This window comes from Phyllobates terribilis, unplaced genomic scaffold (genome assembly GCF_046119375.1).
Source record: "Phyllobates terribilis strain yellow unplaced genomic scaffold, ASM4611937v1 Scaffold_4__5_contigs__length_816908805, whole genome shotgun sequence".
Taxonomy (NCBI): Eukaryota; Metazoa; Chordata; class Amphibia; order Anura; family Dendrobatidae; genus Phyllobates; species Phyllobates terribilis.
The window spans coordinates 757,175,269-757,202,952 of record NW_027362764.1 but is presented as its reverse complement, the minus strand read 5'-3'; the positions used below and the strand labels follow the sequence as shown (position 1 = coordinate 757,202,952).

The 27,684-nt window shown below is 44.9% G+C and overlaps 1 protein-coding gene across 3 annotated transcripts in view; it reads left to right on the top strand.

The window, feature by feature from the left end:
* The window catches only part of ASAP1 (ArfGAP with SH3 domain, ankyrin repeat and PH domain 1), a 328,274-nt gene that overhangs the window by 269,143 nt on the left and 31,447 nt on the right, over positions 1-27,684 (top strand). For all 3 annotated transcript variants that reach the window (XM_073679894.1, XM_073679892.1, XM_073679893.1), the window contains 4 exons: positions 1,670-1,739; positions 11,555-11,642; positions 14,094-14,142; positions 17,670-17,833. In XM_073679894.1, coding sequence (XP_073535995.1) covers positions 1,670-1,739; positions 11,555-11,642; positions 14,094-14,142; positions 17,670-17,833 — 371 coding nt within the window. The remainder of the gene's footprint in view (positions 1-1,669; positions 1,740-11,554; positions 11,643-14,093; positions 14,143-17,669; positions 17,834-27,684) is intronic.

Here is a 27,684-nt window from a genome sequence, read left to right as displayed (position 1 = left end):
ATACAAATTACAGCGGATTTAGTCCTGTATTACAGAATGTAACTGACGGACCTAGAAAAAGATAAAAACATCCTCATACAAAGGAGAGGAGCGCTGTGTTGTAGTGTTGTAGAAATGTGCGGTTGTTAATTGGCATGTTTATAATTGATTACCTTTTTACTTATAAGTTTTATATAAAAGTTTGTGTCGCTTTGTACATTACATTATTGATCCTGAGTTACATGCTGTATTATACTCCAGAGCTGCACTCACTATACTGCTGGTGCAGTCACTGTGTACATACATTACATTACTGATCCTGAGTTACATCCTGTATTATACTCCAGAGCTGCACTCACTATTCTGCTGGTGCAGTCACTGTGTACATACATTACATTACAGATCCTGTACTGATCCTGAGTTACATCCTGTATTATACTCCAGAGCTGCACTCACTATTCTGCTGGTGCAGTCACTGTGTATATACATTACATTACTGATCCTGAGTTACAGCCTGTATTATACTCCAGAGCTGCACTCACTATTCTGCTGGTGCAGTCACTGTGTACATACATTACATTACTGATCCTGAGTTACATCCTGTATTATACCCCAGAGCTGCACTCACTATTCTGTTGGTGCAGTCACTGTGTACATACATTACATTACTTATCCTGTACTGATCCTGAGTTACATCCTGTATTATACTCCAGAGCAGCACTCACTATTCTGCTGGTGCAGTCACTGTGTACATACATTACATTACATTACTTATCCTGTACTGATCCTGAGTTACATCCTGTATTATACTCCAGAGCAGCACTCACTATTCTGCTGGTGCAGTCACTGTGTACATACATTACTGATCCTGAGTTACATCCTGTATTATACTCCAGAGCTGCACTCACTATTCTGCTGGTGCAGTCACTGTGTACATACATTGCATTACTGATCCTGTACTGATCCTGAGTTACCTCCTGTATTATACTCCAGAGCTGCACTCACTATTCTGCTGGTGCAGTCACTGTGTACATACATTAAATTACTGATCCTGTACTGATCCTGAGTTACATCCTGTATTATACTCCAGAGCTGCACTCACTATTCTGCTGGTGCAGTCACTGTGTACATACATTACATTACTGATCCTGTACTGATCTTGGGTTGCCTCCTGTATTATACTCCAGAGCTGCACTCGCTATTCTGCTGGTGCAGTCACTATGTACATACATTACATTACTGATCCTGAGTTACCTCCTTTATTATACTCCAGAGCTGCACTCACTATTCTGCTGGTGCAGTCACTGTGTACATACATTACATTACTGATCCTGTACTGATCCTGAGTTATCTCCTGTATTATACTCCAGAGCTGCACTCACTATTCTGCTGGTGCAGTCACTGTGTACATACATTACATTACTGATCCTGTACTGATCCTGAGTTACATCCTGTATTATACTCCAGAGCTGCGCTCACTATTCTGCTGGTGCAGTCACTGTGTACATACATTACATTACTTATCCTGCACTGATCCTGAGTTACCTCCTGTATTATACTCCAGAGCTGCACTCACCATTCCAGCTGTATGTGACAGCTTACACGGGGGAGTTCTAGTGAAGCTCATTGTGATGTAGATGATGTTTCTATGATCTCTGTAGATGATTATGGATATTTTTTTTCTTTTCAGTCTGAGAAAAGTTTGGCAAAGAAGAAAGTGTATGGTGAAAAATGGAATCCTCACAATATCACATGCCACAGTGAGTAGCCGTCTAAACGACGTTCTTTCCATTGTACGGTCTCTCTTTATCAGAAGGGTTTCTCCTGACATTAAGCTGATTACAACCATCCTGCTGTTTTGTGATAATACCGCTGTAACCCTGTGCGAAAGAAATCCAAAATAAATCTCCCCAAATGAAAGAAAACCATGAAAGTTAAAAGAAAAAATGTATAAATAATTTTTTTTGTAAGTTTATTTTTTCCTTCCAAAAAGACCTTTTCACCTCTCCTCAATAAAAATGGAACAAAAGCATCGATCGACACACCGTCCACATCACTGGACAGCGGATGTTCGTAAGGGGTCAATTGCTTAAACCCCTTCAAATCATTAGAGGGGTTGTGATAATTTTTGTCAGCTATCCATAAAATTCGTGACAGATGTATAAAAATGGAAAACAACAAAAATGTAAAAAAGCTAAAAGATATACTTATAGATGGATAGATAGAAAGAAGTATATATATAGAATGTATTTTATCTTATTTCACATTTTTATAAAAATAAAAGCTTTTTACTTTTGTTGGAGTGTCGCTACCAGTAGTATAGGTTGGATGTGAGGTCTGATTGTCTCTCTCAGGAATATAGGCTGTTTGAGTATCCAGGATGCTGCTGTCTTCATTAGCTTATATGCCAGCACATCTTCTATCCTTTTTTTTTTGTTTTTGTTTTTTTTTTAGATTTTTGTTTTACATTCTGTGGTTTTTTTTTTTTGTGTATGTATATATATATATGAGAGAGAGAATTTAACACTAATGAAACACGTAATGTAAAACATTAAGATTTAAAAATAAATAAGCAAAAATTACATTTGAAAAAAATTTAACAAATGAAAACATTTTCAAATCATGTTTTATTTTTGCAAATAAATCTGCTTGTCTGAACGTGTCACATGTCCCATATAAATCTATTTCCCCGCGTTTCCTTGCCATTACGGATGAGCAGCTGACGCGATCTGGCAGGCCTGACAACAATTAGCCAGTCAGTCGCATGAGTCGGGACACTGATACATTCTCGGCAAACAGCTGCTCCGGTGGATGGCATGCGTCGGGGTCCCGTCGTCCTGCTGATGTGCCAGGGCCATTGTCTGCCGCGGCAGTAATCAGACAGTGACAGCCTGAGATCTCACCTGTGGAGGGGGCGCGAAAACGAATTCTTAACACCCACATGCAATTTACATTTTCTGTCCTACACCTGATGCTTAACACAGCGACCTGCGCGGGAGGAGACAGGAGAGTAATACCTGACGCTCGTTTTTTGGTCTTATGTTCTTTTGATGCAGTTTCCTATTTCTTGGGCCCATATTGTAGGGGGCAGACATACAGGTGAGGGGGCACCAAATTGGGGCTGGTTCATGCCGTAATTTCTCTTTAAAGCCACAATCCTTTCTTCTGGTGTTAAGCATCAACTTACTCCTCCCTCCGCATTGAGGACTCATGCACGCTCAGTTGAGTCGAGTGTGCATGTGTATGGGAGAGTCAGAAGGTATAGCCGTTGTTCCATTCTTGTTTGCTCCCATCCCATGACTTGATAACCCCTCTTATACATTCATTTTTTTGCCAATGTCTCACAGGGCGCCAAGGTAGCAGCCAAGTTCTCCACCGCATCAATAGCTTCCTCAGGGGTTGTCCCAGTCATTGGTACATCAGTTTGGGATTATATGGACTTTGCATTGCCTGGGCACAGAACAAAAAGTGATCTTAGAGCAATGGAGGCCTCCATATGGGTAACCTATATACAGTTGTGCTCAAAAATTTACTTACCCCGGCAGAATTTTTCCTTTCTTGGCCTTGTTTCAGAGAATATGAATGATAACAAAAAAAAACTTTTTCTCCACTCATGGTTATTGGTTGGGTGAAGCCATTTATTGCCAAACTACTGTGTTTTCTCTTTTTAAATCTTAATGACAACCAAAACATCCAAATGACCCTGATCAAAAGTTCACATACTCTGGTGATTTTGGCCTGATAACATGCACAGAATTTGACACAAATGGGTTTGAATGGCTACTAAAGGTAACATCCTCACCTGTGACCCGTTTGCTTGTAATCAGTGTGTGTGCATAAAAGCTGAGTGAGTTTCTGGGATCCAGACAGACTCTTGCATCTTTCATCCAGCCACTGACGTTTCTGGATTGTGTGTCATGGGGAAAGCAAAAGAATTGTCAACAGATCTACGGGAAAAGGTAGTTGAACTGTATAACACAGGAAAGGGATACAAAAAAATATCCAAGGAATTGATAATGCCAGTCAGCAGCGTTCAAACTGTGATTAACAAATGGAAAATCAGGGGCTCTGTAAAAACCAAACCACGGTCAGGTAGACCAACAAAAATTTCGGCCACAATTGCCAGGTAAATTGTTCAGGATGCAAAGAAAAACCAACAAATACCATCAGCTGAAATTCAGGACTCTCTGAAAGCTATCAGTGTGGCTGTTTCAAGATGCACAATAAGGAGGCACTGGAAGAAAAATGGGCTGCATGGTCGAGTCGCCAGAAGAAAGCCATTACTGCGCAAATGGCACAAAGTATCTCGCCTACAATATGCCAAACAGCACAGAGACAAGCCTCAAAACTTCTGGAACAAGATAATTTGGAGTGATGAGACCAAAAATTAACTTTTTGGCCACAACCATAAATGTTACATTTGGAGAGAGATCAATAAGGCCTATGATGAAAGGAACACCATTCCTACAGTAAAGCACGGAGGTGGATAGCTGATGTTTTGGGGATGTGAGCTACAAAGACACAGGAAACTTGGTAAAAGTTGAAGGAAAGATGAAGGCAACACATTATCAGCAAATACTGGAGGCAAATTTGCACTCATCAGCCCTGAAGCTGCGCATGGGACGTACTTGGACGTTCCAACATGACAACGATCCAAAACACAAGGCCAAGTCGACCTGTCATTGGTTACAGCAGAACAAAGTGAAGGTTCTGGAGTGGTCATCTCAGTCTCCTGACCTCAATATCATTGAGCCACTCTGGAGAGATCTCAAGCGCGCAGTTCATGCTAGACAGCCCAGGAATTTACAGGAACTGGAGGCTTTTTGCCAAGAAGAATGGGCAGCTTTACTATCTGAGAAAATAAAGAACCTCATCCACAACTACCACAAAAGACTTCAAGCTGTCATTGATGTTAGAGGGGGCAATACACGGTATTAAGAACTGGGGTATGTGAACTTTTGATCAGGGTCATTTGGATTTTTTTTTGGTTGTCATTAAGATTTAAAAAGAGAAAACACAGTAGTTTGACAATAAATGGCTTCACCCAACCAATAACCAAGAGTGGAGAAAAAGTTTTTTGTTATCATTCATATTCTCTGAAACAAGGCCAAGAAAGGAAAAATTCTGCCGGGGTATGTAAACTTTTGAGGACAACTGTATATATAGGACCTTATACCGAGAAAAATTACCAGAAATTCAAGCTCTAGCGTGAGGTGCCGCAGATCCACACAAGGATTAGTCTCATGGGTCTCTTGTGGCTTTTGCACTGGGAAGTAGCATGCTATTTATTCTCGTGGCTATATTTTTATATAAAATATATACGGTAATCTGTTTTGATATTTTTACGTGTGTTAATAATTAACTTTAACTAATGAAATTGTAATTTGTCTGCAATCTTAATTCCTTCATTCATTTTCAGGCCACCTATTATGCAGTTTACAGCCTGATCCAAATTCCAAGTTTTTCTCTTGTGGGAGTGTATTTCCCAGTAATGTAGGCTGGATTTGAGGTTTGATTGTCTCTCTCAGTAATATAGGATGGATGTGAGATCTGAGAGCCTCTACCTGTAATATAGGCTGGATGTGAGATCTGAGTGCCTCTCCCTGTAATATAGGCTGGATGTGAGATTTGAGTGCCTTTCTCTGTAATATAGGTTGGATGTGAGATTTTTGTGCCTCTCTCTGTAATATAGGCTGGATGTGAGATTTGTGTGCCTCTCCCTGTAATATAGGCTGGATGTGAGGGCTGAGTGCCTCTCACTATAATATAAGACTGTATGTGATGTTTGAGTGCATCTCCCTGTAATATGGGCCGAATATGTGATCTGACTGCGTCTCCTAGTAATATAGACTGGATGTGAGGTTTGATTGTCGCTCCCTGTAATATAGACTGGGTGTGAGCTCTGTTTGTATCCAGTGCGCTGCTGTCTTCTTTAGTTCATGTGTCAGCACAGCTTCTATCCTGCTCTTATTTCATTTTCTCTTCAGCCTTAAAATGGTAGAACATTTTAATGAATAGTATCTTGAAAGTTGTAGTTTGCAATTAGGAAGTAAATGAATTTTAAAAAAGGTGCCAATAACCTTAAACATTCACATTCATGTATTATGTTATATACACCATTATTGCCGAAGGAGAAGAGGACAGCTCGGCCAGTTTTTGTCCCCTTTCCACATCCGATCTCTTGTAGTGAATTATGGTCCTCTGGCTGTTTGCTAAAATTGTTTTGTTATGAGGGCTCCAACATGAGCTGTGGTCCCTTTTTCCATGAGCCCATCACCTATCCTACCGACGGAGTAAGTATACCCCTACATTACCTGTTGGAGCTATGTATTCAAAATCCAGCAAAGAATCTAGATATTTGCTTGGACTTTTTTTTTACTTTCCACCTGTTTTTGTGGATTTCCTCCTACACTTGGTTAATTAGTGCCATACTGCTTAATTGCCGTCCTGTGACTTGTTCTCAGGAAGAGGAGGGGGCCGTAATGGGGCCCTCGCAATGGTTCACGTTGGTCACAAATGGACTTTACCGCCTTCTCGTTTACTCGTCTTTTTACACCATATTTTTGTTTTTCTCTCTAATCGCACGCGGCGCCATCCGAAGCTTACCTTTAATTATGCATTAACTACACGCCGGGATAATGGGACATATTACACAATTAAGGGAACGGCCGGAGCTCTGATTTTGTTTTTTCCACGGATTTAAATAAGTACCTGTCACCTGAAAAGTCCCCACTGTGCGGTGAAGGCAATATCGCCTGGCTCAGAATGCTGCCCTAGCCCGAAGAACGAATCCTATCAGACGACTTAAAGAGGGGATTTTGCTTTTATAGAAATAAAAATTTTAAAGGGGTCTTGTCTTACGGCTTTCCCTGCACTCACCCGATCGAGCAGATCCTGCAAATATATGTATGTACCTGTCTGTCTAGTACATGGACATCATTGGAGTGTCAGAAGTTTTGAGATTGACACAAATTTTGGTTTTCACAAAGTTTACTGCTCCTGTTTTTATAGCGGCAAATTGCTTTAAGTCTAGATTGTTATGAAGAGGAAGCAGATAAATTGCTAAAAAAATTGCAGTAAGTCCTTGCCTTATTCATTCATTTTCAGTCCTGCCACAAAATGGCTCTCGGAAATCATTTCCGTCATCTTCCTGTTAGCTCAGGAGATCTCATATAATTCAAACTGGTTGATGGAAATTATTGTATTTTCTGTTGACCATGGTTTTGCATAAAATAGGGCTTTACAGACAAGGACATTGCTGCTTGTAAGATTGGTACTAAATCAACCATCTATCAGATCATTAAGAACTCTAAAGAGAGAGGTTCAATTGCTGTGAAGAAGACTTCATGGCGTCCAAGAAAGTCCAACAGAACCTTCTATAAGAGGAGTCAGCTATGAGATTGGTTCAACACCAGTTCAGAGCTTGCTCCGAGATGGCAGCAGGCAGGTGTTGAAGCATCTACATGTAAAGTGAGGCAAATCTTTTAAGAGACTGCCTGGTGACAAAGGGCAGTAAAGAATCAACTTTTCTCCAAAGGAAACATCAAGGACAGACTGACATTGTGCATGAAGTACAGGGATCGGACTGCTGAGGATGGCGGTAAAGTTATTTTCTCTGATGAAGCCCCCTTCAGACTGGAAGAATAATTGTCCAAAGAAGAAAAGGTGAGCGCTACTGTGAGACCTGTGTCCTGCCAACAGTAAAGCCTCCTGAGACCTTTCATTTGTGGGGGCTTCTCATTCATGGAGGTGGATCACTCACAATCTTTCCTAAGAACACGGCCATGAATAAAGAAAGGGATCTAACCAACCTCCAAGAACAACTTCTCCCATAACCCAGGAGCAATGTTGTGATGATGATGCTTTGTCCAGCAGGATGGAGACCAGGTCACAAGGTAAAAGTCAGAGCTAAGTGGCTCAGTGAGCAAAACATTGACATTTTGGGCCCTTGGCCAGCAAACTTAACATATCTCAATCTTATTGAGAACCTGTGGTCAATCCTCAAAATGTGACAAACACAGAAATTACAATAAACTCCGGGCACTGATGAGACAAGAACGGGCTATCATCAGTCAGGATCTGGATCTGAAGCTGATGTGTGGCATACTGGTATTTGTAGTTCTATCACATCTGTAACATTGAGCTTAATAGCTGCAGGCATAATGTAGGGAGGCATAGCTTGGCACAGTGTGAGAAATGAGTAACAAAGGGTTACCAAACACTGATTGGTTGACAATGAACGCTAACAGAGGGTTACCAGACACTGGTTTGTTGACAATGAGCATTAACATAGGGTTACCGGACACTGATTGGTTGACAATGAGCGTTAACAGAGGGTTACCGGACACTGATGGTTGACAATTAGCGTTAACAGAGGGTTACCGAACACTGATTGGTTGACAATGAGCGCTAACAGTAGGTTACCGGACACTAATTGGTTGACAATGAGCGCTAACGGAGGGTTACCGGACACTGATGGTTGACAATGAGCGCTAACGGAGGGTTACCGGACACTGATGGTTGACAATGAGTGCTAACAGAGGAAGTGAAAAGTAGACGTCAGGAAGATTACGTTCTGACCTTCTTGCTGATACAGGCATGAGCCCTGAGAGAACTATTATGGCGGACAAGAAACTTGCCAGAAGAAAAGTCTGGAGCGCTAATGGCTGAGCTTTAAGAGACTACATGCTGCCTGATGCGTAGGAGTAGAAATATGGCTGCTTCCTTCCAAAAACAGCTTGACATGTACCCATAGGTTGAGTCTGGTACTGCAACTTTGCTCCATTGGAGTGATTTCTGCTGAGCTGCAGTTCCACACATAACCTGTGGACAGGAGTGGCGCTGCTTTAGGTGCGAACCAGCCATTTTATTACATTGCTTGATTGCTTTTTTAATGCACATAAAGAGTCAGGATCACAGGTAGATTTTCACTCTTGGCTGGATGTTCACTTTACTGACCACCTCACTGCACAAAAGCAATTTACAGTTCAGAGAATGCACCGCCATTGGGAACGTGTGTATTCTGTCGACCATGACAGGAGTGCCGGATGCTTTACAGCCGCCACTCTGGTTGTTAATATGAAATATGTTACAATCAACTTTATTACCGGTGATTGTCTTGCAGTCCTCTCTCCATATTATTCCTTATGACCCAATTACTGAACAGGATCCAGAATTTTGCTTGCCCGTCCATACCATGGGAGACTGCTCCTTTCCAGTAATGACTGGCGGGGGCACCTCAAGTGGTGAAGCAGCAGTGCATGGCATGATGACATGGGAGTAACGTTGGTGAATTGGGATGTAGCCCAGCACTGGGTGTTAAAACACGCCTTGTTATGTGGACCATCCTTGGGGTACACTATGGGACATCTGTAGCGGTAATCATTATGCGGTACGTCAGGGGTGGCTGCCATACAGTCCATCAATGTTGGGTAGTATGAGGAACATTGGCCATAGCAACTATGCAGTCAATGAATGATGGGTACTTTGAGGAACATTGGCCATGGCCACCATGCAGTCCATCAATGATGGGTACTATGAGGAACATTGGCTGTGGCCACCATGCCGTCCATCAGTGATGGGTACTATGAGGAACATTGGCTGTGGCCACCATGCCGTCCATCAGTGATGGGTACTATCCGGATCATTGGCTGTGGCCACAATGCAGTCCAACAATGATGGGTACAGCAAGGAACATTGGCCATGGCCACCATGCAGTCCATCAATGATGGGTATTATGAGGAACAATGGCTATGGCCACCATGCAGTCCAGCAATGATGGGTACAACAAGGAACATTGGCCATGGCCACCATGCAGTCCAACAATGATGGGTATTATGAGGAACATTGGCTAAGGCCACCATGCAGTCCATCAATGATGGGTACTATGAGGAAAATTGGCCATGACCACCATGCAGTCCATCACTGGGTACTATGAGGAACATTGGCCATGGCCAACATTGATGGGTACTACGAGGAACATTGGCTATGGCCACCATGCAATCCAACAATGATGGCTACTATGAGAAACATCTGTGGTGGCCGCTGTGCGATACATCCTTGAGGCAACAGTAGCACCTGTAGGGGCTCGTATTATGGGTGCTGTATTGTGCCATTCGAGGCTGCCGCTCTGATGGGAGCATTTGGAGCCATTGTGGTTGCTGTAACCCTTACTTTCCGATGTAGCAGAGAAGCGTCTCGTACATTTCTTGCCCTGGTTCCACTAATGTATCACAAAGTCCCTGCTGACAGACATATGGCACAAGGCTTTATTGAAGCCGCCTAGTGAATTATTTATCTACATAACTAACGTCTGCTGTGATGGTTCACGGAGCCCAGGCTCATACTAATACATTGTGCCGAGAAGCCTTGGGGTAACAGGACATCTCTCCACGTCTCTCGTCTCCTATCTGTCATCTTTATCCTCCAGGGATGAAATCTGTTGTTCCATGACTCCTAATCCTTTACTCGATGGAGGGGATTATAGGTGACATATAATATTATTATACTGGGTGAATACTACAGGACTACCGGTGGTGCGTCAATATTTGCTCTGCCATTGTTCTGGGTCGATGAACCCTGTGCTATGGCGTCTATTCAGGAAAGAGCGGTAACGACTGTCACTACGTGGATCACTTTCCACAAAGCAAACAGTGAGGTTAGTTCTAATAAGTAGCACATGGGGAGACGAGCGATCCTGCACCAGACAGTTTTAATCCTTATATAATCTGGAGTCACTTTGTAATTACTTTGCTTTACTCATCTTGTACTGATCTTGAGTTATATCGGGTTTTCCTTCTACCTGCCGGTCTCTGTATATTCACATTTTATCTCTAAACTTGCTAAACTGGCGGGCTCTCCTGGTGTGATGTCAGAGCTGTGCTCTGGCCAATCAGATGGCTTCTGTGTGCTGTTGCTCCTCCCCTTTTGTGAAGCTTCATCTCCCCCACCTCCCCATCTTCTGTTACTGTTTTGATCTACACAGGAAACAATGTGTTCTAAAAAGAAGCCGTTTTCTGCAATGCCACCTACTAACTCTTAATTTTTCACCATGGCTTTTACACGTGGTTTAGGTGCGACTCCCCATGAGCCCAACCTAACTACTAAATACTCGTTATCCGAGCCCCCATAATGCGCTGCCCGCTCATAACAGGGAGCAAAAATGTAGGAATTAAGTGAAGCAAATTGATTAATATTGTTATTACTCCACCTGATTTACCCTGTAAAAATTGTGCAATGCAACGAATATTAAGCTTTTTTTTTTGTACCAAAAGATACAAATAAAACTTCATGTGTAAACCTAGCCAGAAAATCTGTGATCACTTTAAAACCCTTATGAACTTATGGGGAAAAGTTAAAATATGCCTAGTTGTTAACAGGGAAAATGTCTTGGTCCTAACTGGTTAGATTGGTTCTGTGCTCCTTACAATTGTTATATTTTTATCGGATAGTTCTGATCCTTAGAGACATTTTGGTAAGCAGTATCATTACTATCCGGCAGGTCCCTGCCCTCCCCGATCTCCCCGCACCACACTCCAATGTCGGCTCATTGTTTGATACCTGTTCATTCTTCCAGTCCAACAGACCACCTGCAAAACTGAACCTGCTCACCTGCCAAGTGAAACCCAACGCTGATGAGAAGAAATGCTTCGACCTGATATCACGTATGTTCACTCTCTCCACTGTTGTCTACATTTTGTTAGTAAAAGGTGTATACAGAATACACAGAAAAAGTGGAATAACTGTTATATATTTTACTTATCCTGTACTAATCCTGAGTTACATCCTGTATTATACTCCAGAGCTGCACTCACTATTCTGCTGGTGGAGTCACTGTGTACATACATTACATTACTGATCCTGTACTGATCCTGAGTTGCATCCTGTATTATACCCCAGAGCTGCACTCACTATTCTGCTGGTGCAGTCACTGTGTACATTACATTACTGATCCTGTACTGATCCTGAGTTACATCCTGTATTATACTCCAGAGCTGCACTCACTATTCTGCTGGTGGAGTCACTGTGTACATACATTACATTACTGATCCTGAGTTACATGCTGTATTATACTCCAGAGCTGCACTCACTATTCTGCTGGTGGAGTCACTGTGTACATACATTACATTACTGATCCTGAGTTACATGCTGTATTATACTCCAGAGCTGCACTCACTATTCTGCTGGTGCAGTCACTGTGTACATACATTACATTACTGATCCTGAGTTACATGCTGTATTATACCCCAGAGCTGCACTCACTATTCTGCTGGTGCTGTCACTGTGTACATACATTACTGATCCTGAGTTACTTCCTGTATTATACTCCAGAGCTGCACTCACTATTCTGCTGGTGCAGTCACTGTGTACATACATTACATTACTGATCCTGAGTTACCTCCTGTATTATACCCCAGAGCTGCACTCACTATTCTGCTGGTGGAGTCACTGTGTACATACATTACATTACTGATCCTGTACTGATCCTGAGTTACATCCTGTATTATACTCCAGAGCTGCACTCACTATTCTGCTGGTGTAGTCCCTGTGTACATACATTACATTACTGATCCTGTACTGATCCTGAGTTACCTCCTGTATTATACTCCAGAGCTGCACTCACTATTCTGCTGGTGCAGTCACTGTGTACATACATTACATTACTGATCCTGAGTTACATCCTGTATTATACCCCAGAGCTGCACTCACTATTCTGCTGGTGCAGTCACTGTGTACATACATTACATTACTGATCCTGTACTGATCCTGAGTTACCTCCTGTATTATACTCCAGAGCTGCACTCACTATTCTGCTGGTGCAGTCACTGTGTACATACATTACATTACTGATCCTGAGTTACATCCTGTATTATACTCCAGAGCTGCACTCACTATTCTGCTGGTGCGTACATACATTACATTACTGATCCTGTACTGATCCTGAGTTACCTCCTGTATTATACTCCAGAGCTGCACTCCCTATTCTGCTGGTGCAGTCACTGTGTACATACATTACATTACTGATCCTGAGTTACTTCCTGTATTATACTCCAGAGCTGCACTCACTATTCTGCTGGTGCAGTCACTGTGTACATACATTACATTACTGATCCTGAGTTACCTCCTGTATTATACCCCAGAGCTGCACTCACTATTCTGCTGGTGGAGTCACTGTGTACATACATTACATTACTGATCCTGAGTTACATCCTGTATTATACTCCAGAGCTGCACTCACTATTCTGCTGGTGCAGTCACTGTGTACATACATTACATTACTGATCCTGTACTGATCCTGAGTTACATCCTGTATTATACTCCAGAGCTGCACTCACTATTCTGCTGGTGGAGTCACTGTGTACATACATTACATTACTGATCCTGAGTTACCTCCTGTATTATACTCCAGAGCTGCACTCACTATTCTGCTGGTGCAGTCACTGTGTACATACATTACATTACTGATCCTGAGTTACATCCTGTATTATACTCCAGAGCTGCACTCACTATTCTGCTGGTGCAGTCACTGTGTACATACATTACATTACTGATCCTGTACTGATCCTGAGTTACCTCCTGTATTATACTCCAGAGCTGCACTCACTATTCTGCTGGTGCAGTCACTGTGTACATACATTACATTACTGATCCTGAGTTACATCCTGTATTATACCCCAGAGCTGCACTCACTATTCTGCTGGTGCAGTCACTGTGTACATACATTACATTACTGATCCTGTACTGATCCTGAGTTACCTCCTGTATTATACTCCAGAGCTGCACTCACTCTTCTGCTGGTGCAGTCACTGTGCACATACATTACATTACTGATCCTGTACTGATCCTGAGTTACATCCTGTATTATACTCCAGAGCTGCACTCACTATTCTGCTGTTGCAGTCACTGTACATACATTACATTACTGATCCTGTACTGATCCTGAGTTACCTCCTGTATTATACTCCAGAGCTGCACTCACTATTCTGCTGGTGCAGTCACTGTGTACATCACTACATTCTGTGTCGCCCCTTCTGTGTAATGTTAGGACAGTACAGGGTGATTTATATACATGATGATGATGATGATGTCAGTAATCCGCCTCCTTTACCCCGCAGATAACAGGACGTACCACTTTCAGGCTGAAGATGAGCAGGATTATATTGCGTAAGTTAGTTTGATGTTGGGCCGTCTTGTGGATTTCCCGCAGTGATGAGCGCAGAGCAGGACCTGCCTCTGTCCCTGTCGCCCCCGGAGATTCTGTATTACACGATGTCCTCTGTCGCCTCCTAGTGTCTGCTGGTCCTGGGGTCAGTGCAGGGGCTGCAGCTGCATCGTGTGCTGGTAGAGAACGCTGCCACCTCCATCGCTGCACTGAGGACCCTTATGGGGGTTGATGAATACTCCTTACACTTACCCCTGGGTAATGCCTGGAGCAGAGTCTACGGGGCAGAGAAAGGCGCAGGGATCTCTCTTGTAGCCTCATCGCCTGCCCCTCGGTCTCTACACCAGACGGACCCCTTTATTTGCTGGTTCTCCTGTTGCAGCAAAAAAAAATTAGAAATGTCTTTCAAATGGAGTCACGTAGTTGGAGAAACATTCAGGGTTGTCCAGGACCTTGAAATTGAGCGCTAATAAAAGTCATAAATGTCAGATCTGTGGGGGTCCGGCATCCCACTTATTGCAGCTCAGGTGTATGTAGTAGGGGCGGCACAGCTCCTTACGCTGCACAGTCGTCCTTGTGTACTGTGGCTCCGCTCCTACTGAAGTGAATGTGAGCTTAGCTGTGGTACCCAAGAATGGCCACTACACAATGTATGGCGCTGTGCTGCCGCGACCATATACACTGGAGCGGGAGCTGCAATCAGCGGGATGTCGGACCCCCACAGATCACACAGTGATGGACTATATACACTGGAGCGGGAGCTGCAATCAGCGGGATGTCGGACCCTCACAGATCACACAGTGATGGACTATATACACTGGAGCGGGAGCTGCAATCAGCAGGATGTCGGACCCCCACAGATCACACAGTGATGGACTATATACACTGGAGCGGGAGCTGCAATCAGCGGGATGTCGGACCCCCACAGATTACACAGTGATGGACTATATACACTGGAGCGGGAGCTGGAATCAGCGGGATGTCGGACCCCCACAGATCACACAGTGATGGACTATATACACTGGAGCGGGAGCTGCAATCAGTGGGATGTCTGACCCCCACAGATTACACAGTGATGGACTATATATACTGGAGCGGGAGCTGGAATCAGCGGGATGTCGGACCCCCACAGATTACACAGTGATGGACTATATACACTGGAGCAGGAGCTGCAATCAGCGGGATGTCGGACCCCCACAGATTACACAGTGATGGACTATATACACTGGAGCGGGAGCTGCAATCAGTGGGATGTCTGACCCCCACAGATTACACAGTGATGGACTATATACACTGGAGCTGCAATCAGTGGGATGTCTGACCCCCACAGATTACACAGTGATGGACTATATATACTGGAGCGGGAGCTGGAATCAGCGGGATGTCGGACCCCCACAGATTACACAGTGATGGACTATATACACTGGAGCGGGAGCTGCAATCAGCGGGATGTCGGACCCCCACAGATTACACAGTGATGGACTATATACACTGGAGCTCTAGCTGCAATCAGCGGGATGTCGGACCCCCACAGATCTCACAGTGATGGACTATATACACTGGAGCGGGAGCTGCAATCAGCGGGATGTCGGACCCCCACAGATTACACAGTGATGGACTATATACACTGGAGCGGGAGCTGCAATCAGCGGGATGTCGGACCCCCACAGATTACACAGTGATGGACTATATACACTGGAGCGGGAGCTGCAATCAGTGGGATGTCTGACCCCCACAGATTACACAGTGATGGACTATATACACTGGAGCTGCAATCAGTGGGATGTCTGACCCCCACAGATTACACAGTGATGGACTATATACACTGGAGCGGGAGCTGGAATCAGCGGGATGTCGGACCCCCACAGATCACACAGTGATGGACTATATACACTGGAGCGGGAGCTGCAATCAGTGGGATGTCTGACCCCCACAGATTACACAGTGATGGACTATATATACTGGAGCGGGAGCTGGAATCAGCGGGATGTCGGACCCCCACAGATTACACAGTGATGGACTATATACACTGGAGCAGGAGCTGCAATCAGCGGGATGTCGGACCCCCACAGATTACACAGTGATGGACTATATACACTGGAGCGGGAGCTGCAATCAGTGGGATGTCGGACCCCCACAGATTACACAGTGATGGACTATATATACTGGAGCGGGAGCTGGAATCAGCGGGATGTCGGACCCCCACAGATTACACAGTGATGGACTATATACACTGGAGCGGGAGCTGCAATCAGCGGGATGTCGGACCCCCACAGATTACACAGTGATGGACTATATACACTGGAGCGGGAGCTGCAATCAGCGGGATGTCGGACCCCCACAGATTACACAGTGATGGACTATATACACTGGAGCGGGAGCTGGAATCAACGGGATGTCGGACCCCCACAGATTACACAGTGATGGACTATATACACTGGAGCGGGAGCTGCAATCAGCGGGATGTCGGACCCCCACAGATTACACAGTGATGGACTATATACACTGGAACGGGAGCTGCAATCAGTGGGATGTCGGACCCCTACAGATTACACAGTGATGGACTATATATACTGGAGCGGGAGCTGGAATCAGCGGGATGTCGGACCCCCACAGATTACACAGTGATGGATTATATACACTGGAGCGGGAGCTGCAATCAGCGGGATGTCAGACCCCCACAGATTACACAGTGATGGACTATATACACTGGAGCTCTAGCTGCAATCAGCGGGATGTCGGACCCCCACAGATCTCACAGTGATGGACTATATACACTGGAGCTGCTATCAGCGAGATGTCGGACCCCCCACAGATCTCACAGTGATGGACTATATACACTGGAGCTGCTACCAGCGGGATGTCGGACCCCCATAGATCTGACATTGATGGACTATATTCACTGGAGCAGGAGCTGCAATCAGCGGGATGTCGGACCCCCATAGATCTCACAGTAATGAACTATATACACTGGAGCTGCAGTCAGCGGGATGTCGGACCCCCACAGATCTCACAGTGATGGACTATATACACTGGAGTGGGAGCTGCAGTCAGCGGGATGTCGGACCCCCAGAGATCTCACCTTGATGGACTATATACGCTGGAGCTGCAATCAGCGGGATGTCGGACCCCCACAGATCTCACAGTGATGGACTATATACACTGGAGCTGCTATCAGCTGGGTGTCGGACCCCCATAGATCTGACATTGATGGACTATATACACTGGAGCTGCAATCAGCGGGATGTCGGACCCCCACAGATCTGACATTGATGACTTCTCCTAGGGATCAATTTTGAAGTCTTGGACAACCCCTTCTTAGAAAATAAAAAAATCCCTTATCCCCACCTCCCGCAGTGAGGCCGTTCCAAAGATGTCTTGTTATGCCATGTAAGCGCGGCAGCTTGTCGGCTGGCTGCTGATGGTCTGCAGCGCTCACACTTTTTTGAACAAAGCCCCTTTAAATTAAAGCAGGAACATCCCTTTATCTTCCCCACTTTTTTTTTTCTTTTTTTCTTCCTTTTATCAGATGGATATCGGTTCTAACAAACAGCAAAGAGGAAGCATTGAACATGGCCTTCCATGACGGTCAGAGCACTGGAGAGAGCAGCCTGGAGGACCTGAGCAAGGCCATCATCGAGGACGTGCAGAAGACGCCAGGGAACGAGGCGTGCTGCGACTGTGGGTCAGCCGGTGCGTGCACCCTCCCCTAATACTCCTATAATACGCCCCCCACACAGACATATACCCATATCCTATATACCTTTATGATGAGAAGGTCAGAAATATGGGGGAGAGGGGCTGCGTACACTTTTCCTGAGAGTCCTTATATCATGGGTAGTCACTTAACCCTTTCTCGCACCCGTCAGGGTCTGCGTGTGCACCCCGAAGCCGAGTGCGCATAATACCGGGCAAATGCTGCGCTTTAGCCATTTAGATGCCAATCACTGACAGCGGCATTTAAAGATGCTAGTTGCCGATGCGCTCGTGCATCGGTATTTACCCTCTTTTCTGAACTTTTTTTAAAAGAAAAAATTGTAACCATCAAAATAAGAATAACATTTTTTTATCAGTTTATTATCGCCATATCATGATTCTTCAGCTCAGTATGATGATCAGGTCATTTTTCCTGCACAGTCAACGCCATAAAAACGTTACGAATTGTGGTGGTGTTTTTTTTTGTTTGTTTTTTTTTCATTATTTTGCCCCTTTTTGGATTTTTTTCCCCATTTTTTTTCAGCCTTCTATATGGTAAGATGAATGGCGACAACTCATCCTACAAAAGAAAGAAAAATATGCAAATTCTCTCTTCAGAGAGGAAGAGGACTAGAACCAGGGTCGGACTGGGGTGTCTGGGGCCCACAGGGAGAACTGACTCTAGGGGCCCACCTACAGCCATATGCAAATATCTGTTATCCGCTATCCCTGTTATAGTGGAGCATTGACTGGCGGCTCCTGCACATCTACTGTGCACCACTATAACTGGGATGTACAATTACGGTAGTTTGCATTAAAGGGCTTCTTTGGTTAAAACAAGTTATCACCGATCCATGGGATCCACAGGATCGGTGATCACTTATTGATCGTTTGGGTCCGAACATTGGAAAAGGCGCCTATCAGAAGAATGGGGAAGTTTCATCCCTGACAGGACACTTATCCCCATTTTAAAATGCAGCTTCCAAAAAAGAGCAGCGCTCACAGTCACTGAGGGAATGACTGGATGAGTGGTCGCATCTCACATGCCGCTCCAGTCTAATGGGGAGAAAAGCTCCACATTCTGCCGATTGTGTCCCAGCAGTCAGACCCCCACCAATCAATATCATCACTGATCCTGTGGAGAGGTGATTACTTGTTTTCACCAGAGAACCCCTGTAAGTGCATCTCTGCCGCTCTGGTCCAAGTATTTAATCTCTAAGGCTGCGGCCCCACTATCAGTATTTGGTTAGTAATTTTTCTCAGGAGTGGGAGCCAAAACCAGGTGAGGAACAATCAGAGAAAAGGTATAATAGAAACAAGTCACCAATTCTGTATTTATCACCCACTCCTGGTTTTGGCAGCTACTCCTGAGAAAAAATACTGACCGAATACTGATGGTGGGGCTGTGGCCTAATGGAAAAAAATCTTTTCCTAGTTAATATCAGCAAGAACAAAATGACTGCCATACACAACACAGTCCACTATATCAACACCAATAATACCACATACAAAAGAGACAAATATCGCCACACCATGACTAGATCACATATTACCACCACATAGTGACCGAATAATACTACATACAAGGAACAAATACGGCCACACCATGACCAGACCACATATTACCACCCCAAAGTGACCAAATACTACAATACTGATCATGAATACAAACCACAATACTAACAACACTGTTATTACCACCAGTGACATTATACACAGGAGCTCTGTGTATAGTGTCAGTGTACAGGTAATACAGGGATCACCAGTGACATTATACACAGGAGCTCTGTATATATTGTCAGTGTACAGGTAATACAGGGATCACCAGTGACATTATACACAGGAGCTCTGTATATAGTGTACAGTGTACAGGTAATACAGTGACCACCAGTGACATTATACACTGGAGCTCAGTATATAGTGTCAGTGTACAGGTAATACAGGGTTCACCAGTGACATTATACACAGGAGCTCTGTATAGAGTGTCAGTGTACAGGTAATACAGTGATCACCAGTGACATTATACACTAGAGCTCTGTATTTAGTGTACAGGTATTACAGTGGTCACCAGTGACATTATACACAGGAGCTCTGTATATAGTGTACAGGTAATACAGTGGTCACCAGTGACATTATACACAGGAGCTCTGTACATAGTGTATAGTGCACAGGTAATACAGTGGTCACCAGTGACATTATACACAGGAGCTCTGTATATAGTGTACAGATAATACAGTGGTCACCAGTGACATTATACACAGGAGCTCTGTATATAGTGTACAGGTAATACAGTGGTCACCAGTGACATTATACACAGGAGCTCTGTATATATTGCACAGGTAATACAGTGGTCACCAGTGACATTATACACAGGAGCTCTGTATATAGTGTACAGATAATACAGTGGTCACCAGTGACATTATACACAGGAGCTCTGTATATAGTGTACAGGTAATACAGTGGTCACCAGTGACATTATACACAGGAGCTCTGTATATAGTGTATAGTGTACAGGTAATACAGGGATCACCAGTGACATTATACACAGGAGCTCTGTATATAGTGTCAGTGTACAGGTAATACAGTGATCACCAGTGACATTATACACTGGAGCTCTGTATATAGTGCACAGGTAATACAGTGGTCACAAGTGACATTATACACAGAAGCTCTGTATATAGTGTATACATAATATAGTGATCACCAGTGACATACACAGGAGTTCTGTATATACTATATACACACGTGGTCAGAATTGTTGGTACCCCTCGTTTAATGAAAGAAAAACCCACAATGGTCACAGAAATAACTTGAATCTGACAAAAGTAAAAATAAATTAAAAATCTAGGAAAATGAACAAATGAAAGTCAGACATTGCTTTTCTGCTTCCACTGAATTTAAAAAAAAAATTAAACTCATGAAATCGGCCTGGACAGAAATGATGGTACCCCTGAAAATAATGTGACAAAAGGGACATGTTAAATAAAGTTGTGTCCACTAATTAGCATCACAGGTGTCTACAATCTTGTAATCAGTCAGTGGGCCTGTATATAGGGCTACAGATACTCACTGTGCTATATATAGGGCTGCAGATACTCACTGTCCCTGTATATAGAGTTACAGATATTCACTGTGCCTGTATATAGGGTTACAGATGCTCACTGTGCTTGTATATAGGGCTACAGATATTCACTGTGCCTGTATATAGAGTTACAGATACTCACTGTGCCTGTATATAGGGTTACAGATACTCACTGTGCCTGTATATAGAGTTACAGATATTCACTGTGCCTGTATATAGGGTTACAGATGCTCACTGTGCTTGTATATAGGGCTACAGATATTCACTGTGCCTGTATATAGAGTTACAGATACTCACTGTGCCTGTATATAGGGTTACAGATACTCACTGTGCCTGTATATAGGGTTACAGATACTCACTGTGCCTGTATATAGGGTTACAGATACTCACTGTGCCTGTATATAGGGTTACAGATACTCACTGTGCCTGTATATAGGGTTACAGATACTCACTGTGCCTGTATATAGGGTTACAGATACTCACTGTGCCTGTATATAGGGTTACAGATACTCACTGTGCCTGTATATAGAGTTACAGATACTCACTGTGCCTGTATATAGGGTTACAGATATTCACTGTGCTTGTATATAGGGCTACAGATACTCACTGTGCTTGTATATAGGGCTACAGATACTCACTGTGTTGTTTGGTGACATGGTGTGTACCACACTCAACATGGACCAGAAGAAGCAAAGGAAAGAGCTGTCTCGGGAGATTAGAAAGAAAATTATAGAAAAGCATGTTAAAAGGTAAAGGTTATAAGACCATCTCCAAGCAGCTTGATGTTTCTGTGACTACAGGTGCACATATTATTCAGAAATTTAAGATCCATGGGACTGTAGCCAACCTCCCTGGACGTGGGTGCAGGAGGAAAATTGATGACAAATCAAAGAGACGGATAATATGAATGGTAACAAAAGAGCCCAGAAAAACTTCTAAAGAGATTAAAGGTGAACTTCAAGCTCAAGGAACATCAGTGTCAGATCGTACTATCCACCGTTGTTTGATCCAAAGTGAACTTCATGTAAGACGAGCAAGGAGAACACCATTGTTGAAAAAAAAAATAGTAAAAAAGCCAGACTGGAATTTGCCAATCTACATGTTGACAAGCCACAAAGCTTCTGGGAGAATGTACTATGGACAGATGAGACAAAAATGGAAGTTTTTGGCAAGGCACATCAGCTCTATGTTCACAGATGGAAAAATGAAGCATATCAAGAAAAGAACACTGTCCCTACTGTGAAACATGGTGGAGGCTCTGTTATGTTCTGGGGCTGCTTTGCTGCACCTGGCACAGGGTGTCTTGAATCTGTGCAGGGTACAATGAAATCTCAAGACTATCAAGGGATTCTATAGAGAAATGTGCTGCGCAGTCTCAGAAAGCTTGGTCTCAGTCGCAGGTCTAGCAACAGGATAATGACCCAAAACACACAGCTAAAAACACCCAAGAATGGCTAAGAGGAAAACATTGGACTATTCTGAAGTGGCTTCTATGAGCCCTGACCTAAATCCTATGGAGCATCTTTGGAAAGAGCTGAAACATTCTGGAAAAGGCAACCTTCAAACACGAGACAACTGGAGCAGTTTGCTCATGAGGAGTCGGCCAAAATACCTGTCGAGAGGCGCAGAAGTCTCATTGACAGTTACAGGAATCGTTTGATTGCAGTGATTGCCTCAAAAGGTTCAACAAAATATTAAGTTAAGAAGAGAACCATCATTTCTGTCCAGGCCTATTTCATGAGGTTAATTTTTTTTTTAATTCTGTGGAAGCAGAAAATTAATGTCTGACCCTCATCTCTTCATTTTCAAAAATTTGTAATTTATCAGATTGAAGTTATTTCTGTGACCATTGTGGGTTTTTCTTTCATTAAACGAGGAGTACCAACAATTTTGACCACGTGTCTAGTGTAAGTGTACATGTAATACACTGACTCACCAGTGACGTCTCTAGGTGAAGTCCTTCATCTTCGCTTTTCTTCTTCATCTGGCACAGACAGCCATCACTTCTTCCAGCCAGGAATCATCTCTGCAGAAAATAACACACAGTTATTAATAACTGATCTCTTCTAGAGAATATTCCCACTTTCCCCCCCCGACCTCTACACTACACCAGTTGAAGAAAAAAAGCAACATAGTGCGGTCCTGCACAGTAACAGGACCTCTCTTTTGTCCCATCCCATGGAAAACAATTTCCTAAAAAGTAAATTATATTACAGAAGTAATAATGTAATAATAATTGGAATCTAAAGTAATAATGTTCCCCACTGGTCACCATAAACTAATAAAGTATGTTCCTCAATCTGGCTCCCAAACAGTAATTAAGTCCCTTGTCTAGCCAGGCACCCCCATATGTCCCTTCTGGCCACCATTTGTCTAGTGTGACCCCTCCATATATTTATCCTAGCACATATGTATCGAGCCTGCCCCCTCCCATATACCCATCCTAGCCCCCCCATGTGCCAGTCTGCCCCCCCACATATCCATCCTTGCCTCCATGTTTCCAGCCTGCGCCCCCACATGTCCCCCCCATATATCCTCCATGTGTCCAGCCTGCCCTCTACATATTCATCCTGGCCTCCATGTGTCCAGCCTCTCCCCTCATATATCCATACTGCCCTTACCCCCTGCATATATCCATCCTGACACCCCCCATATATCCAGCGTGCCCCTCCATATATTTATGCTAGCCCATGTGTATCGAGCCCGCCCCCCCACATATTCATCCTAGCCCCCCCCCCATATATCCATCCTGGCCTCCATGTGTTCAGCCTGCCCCCCCCCCCCCATATATCCATCCTGGCCTCCATAAGTCCAGCTTGCCCCCCCCCCCATATATCCATCCTGGCCTCCATATATCCATCTTGCCCCCCCATATATCCATCCTGCCCCCCATATACCCATCCTGCCCACCCCCCTTTGCCTGGGTCCACCTTGGTTCCCCCTTGTGTGTCCTGCCAGGGCTCCCCCTTGTGTGTCCAGCCAGGGCTCCCCTCCCTTGCGTGTCCAGCCAGGGCTCTCCCCCTTGCGTGTCCAGCCAGGGCCCCCCCCCTTGCGTGTCCAGCCAGGGCCCCCCCCCTTGCGTGTCCAGCCAGGGCCCCCCCCCTTGCGTGTCCAGCCAGGGCCCCCCCCCTTGCGTGTCCAGCCAGGGTTCCCCCCTCGTGTGTCCAGCCAGGGTTCCCCCCTCGTGTGTCCAGCCAGGGTTCCCCCCTCGTGTGTCCAGCTTGGCCCCCCCTCGTGTGTCCAGCTTGGCCCCCCCTCGTGTGTCCAGCTGGGCCCCCCCTCGTGTGTCCGTCCAGCTGGGCCCCCCCTCGTGTGTCCGTCCAGCTGGGTCCCCCCTCGTGTGTCCGTCCAGCTGGGCCCCCCCTCGTGTGTCCGTCCAGCTGGGCCCCCCCTCGTGTGTCCGTCCAGCTGGGCCCCCCCTCGTGTGTCCGTCCAGCTGGGCCCCCCCTCGTGTGTCTGTCCAGCTGGGCCCCCCTTGTGTGTCTGTCCAGCTTGGCCCCCCCTTGTGTGTCTGTCCAGCTTGGCCCCCCCTTGTGTGTCTGTCCAGCTGGGCCCCCCCTTGTGTGTCTGTCCAGCTGGGCCCCCCCCTTGTGTGTCTGTCCAGCTGGGCCCCCCATGGTGTGTCTGTCCAGCTGGGCCCCCCCCTTGTGTGTCTGTCCAGCTGGGCCCCCCCCTTGTGTGTCTGTCCAGCTGGGCCCCCCCTTGTGTGTCTGTCCAGCTGGGCCCCCCCCTTGTGGGTCTGTCCAGCTGGGCCCCCCCTTGTGTGTCCTGCTGGCCCCCGCCTTGTGTGTCCAGACCATTACACACACACACACCTCTTACCTTCCTGTGATACCGTGCAGTGTCCTCCTTCTCCTGAGTTGCGCGCCTCCTTCACAGCAGGCGCATGACGATGACGTCATAAGCCGGCCGGCGAAGGGAGACACGCAGCTTCAGCTGCTGCACTGGGACGTGCGCCGCGGTGGTTCAGGTAATGAACGCTGCGTGCGCGCGTCCCTGCATACACTGTGCCTGCGCTTTTAAAGGGCCCGTGCCCCTTAAAACCGCAGGATTTTTTTTTGTTCTCTTCTCCCCCCTCTACTCTGCAGCAGGGGCGGGGCCCACCGGGAAATTTCCCGATATCCCGCCAGCCCAGACCGACCCTGACTTGAACTCTAGAGCCACCTATTGGAAGCGGCGATCAAGAGTTCTAGTCCTTTTCATCTCCGAAGAGACGATTTGCATATATAATTTCCCAGAGGAGCATTGCATGGCTTATAAGTCTCCTCACTCTGACATGCCAGACTTGGCTTGTCACTGTTCACAAGGAAAAAATGTTACCCCTTAGACAAAAAAAAAAAAACAGGTCCTCCTACGACTGTGGAAATGGAAAAGTTTAAAAAAAAGTAGTGGCTCTTGGAAGAAGGGGAGAAAAAGAACTAAAGTATCAAAACTGCAAAAACACCGGGTTATAAATGTAAAAAAACCTAAATTAGTATAAACTGGTTTGTAGTGGCAAGGCCGACCCTAACCCACCTTATTTCCGGGGCCGCCGTCCTTAATGGTCCGGATGGCAGTGGTCAAGTGACTGTGCCGATACAGAACATTACTCTTTCAGAGGGGCGCAGAAGACAACGCAGGTGGTCTTATTGGTAAATCAGTTGACTGCCGCCATCTTGAGAGCGACCACTGGCACTATTTGTCCGCTGACACCATGGATCGGTGGTAAGAATTGAGGAGCTTTGGGGTCTTTCCATTCCAGTACACATCACTTCACGCCCTTTTAAAGTGGCAAACCCTTTTAAGTTTTTTTATTTTCTCGGTGTTCTATATATAATACGGTGCCAAAAAGGTTAATAGACGGACAAACCCCAAGAGCAAATATGAAGGTTGTCGTAACGGTAGGTTGATATTTTTCCTGCGATCAGCTGTGATCGGCGAGGAAACCTGGCAGTAAGTGTTCAATTTCCCCACAGCACCACCACAGGAGAAATGAAGTATTACACCGTGTCCATTCATATCAATGTGTAATGCAGGTTGGGTCCTCCAGAGCGAGGGGTGTAACTGCTGTACTGGAGATGATCCTGAGCAGAAGACCCCTCCTCAATAATATCGGGTGTATGGAAGGGGCCTGATCATCCATATTCTGTAGTTCTCGCTTTCCTCCCATGTGGCGCCCAGTTACCATATAATTAGCGATATCATGGCCGCCTTTGTTCCGAGCTCTCGGCAATCTGAGCGGTACCCGGCTCGCCTACCGAGACCGAAACTCCTATATAATTTGCACATTTTCTCTCCACAACATAGAAGGTTCCAGGACTCGCGGCCGCGCACGAGGATAATTAGAGCGTTCCATAAATACGAGAGCGCGGCGCTCATTCTTCACCGGGGCCGTATAATTTTCTATAGCTTAGTACTGTAATAACCATAATGAATATAATTATCCCCACGTAACAATGCGCCCGGCACATTTACTCATATGGACCGCGGCTTATAGCACGGAGGAGAATAGCCGGGGGCTGCAGCTTTATGGGGTCATCGAAAGCTACAAGTCCATTATCCTTTCCGTGGCGATTTCCCACCATTTTCAAACTCTCTGCTTGCTGTCAGTGAATGGGGGACAATTCCGTACCCGTTCTGACCTACTACTTCAGGGTTTGGCTATGATATCCAACGGCATTATGATTGATATGGATACCACCTCCGAGACCCCCACCCTTCATGAGACATAAGGGACGGATGTCTTTTTGGTACTTTTTGTGGCCTGGAGCATCAGTGTGCATTATTGATCTATTAAGGGGTTAACCAGCCCTGTGTCCCCTTCATTTCTAGGATTGATGGGGGTCCCTTCTATCTTGATCCTAACAACATACCCTCCTTATATGTTTTCAATACCCCTTTAAGTGCACATTTATAGACTAAGCCTCCGGTGCTCAATGGCTTTGCTGTGAGTCTGCTGCCACCTGCTGGATGAAAAGGGTCTAATCAGCATCCGATTTTTATGTTTTAGCGCTTTGTCTTGCGGTATTTCTAACACCTTCATATCTCATTCTGATATTAGTTAAGGGCTTATAAGACTGATTTTTTTTGCATTAATCACCAAATATTTTTTTTTTTTTTTTTAAATGGGAGAAAAAGTAGAGTGTCAATTCACCCTTCCTCTGTATGTGTCTCATTCGTTAAGTGAAGCTTACAAAATGAATTTTTGAGGCTGAGATCTGCTTTACACTGCAGCTCTGCTTTTTTTTTCTGATGTCTATAAGCCCACGTTTACGTGGGAGATTCAGGCTAGAAGAGTTAGACTTTTTTTTTTTCTTAAATACATTTTGAGCTAAAAATATTTTTTGAAATTGGGTATAATTCACCGTTCTCCTATAGCCGCTGTGCTGCACTGTCTATTGCTGGCTGCAGAATGAGTTATCTGAGAACCCATCAGTGAGCTCACTAGCATGATCTGATGTAGAGTTTGTAACTCCCTTATCTTTCTTTTCTGAGCTCCTCTCGGCTGATTTTTGGCCACGGACCACATCAAAGTTGAATGTTCAGGAAAACAAAGAGTCTGTAAAAGACAAACAGTGAAAAATGTTTAATAAACCCAATTGCAACAATTTTTATCCTAAAATACATGCATAAGTAACATAAAAAAACATTTATTGTATATAAACACCAAGTAACTAAACCCCCAGATTTCCACACAGCTGCCGCCATGGGATGCAGTAAATATGGGTCCTAACATTCCTGTTTAGTGTCCCACAAAGATATTCAGATAATCCCTCACACAGCGGGA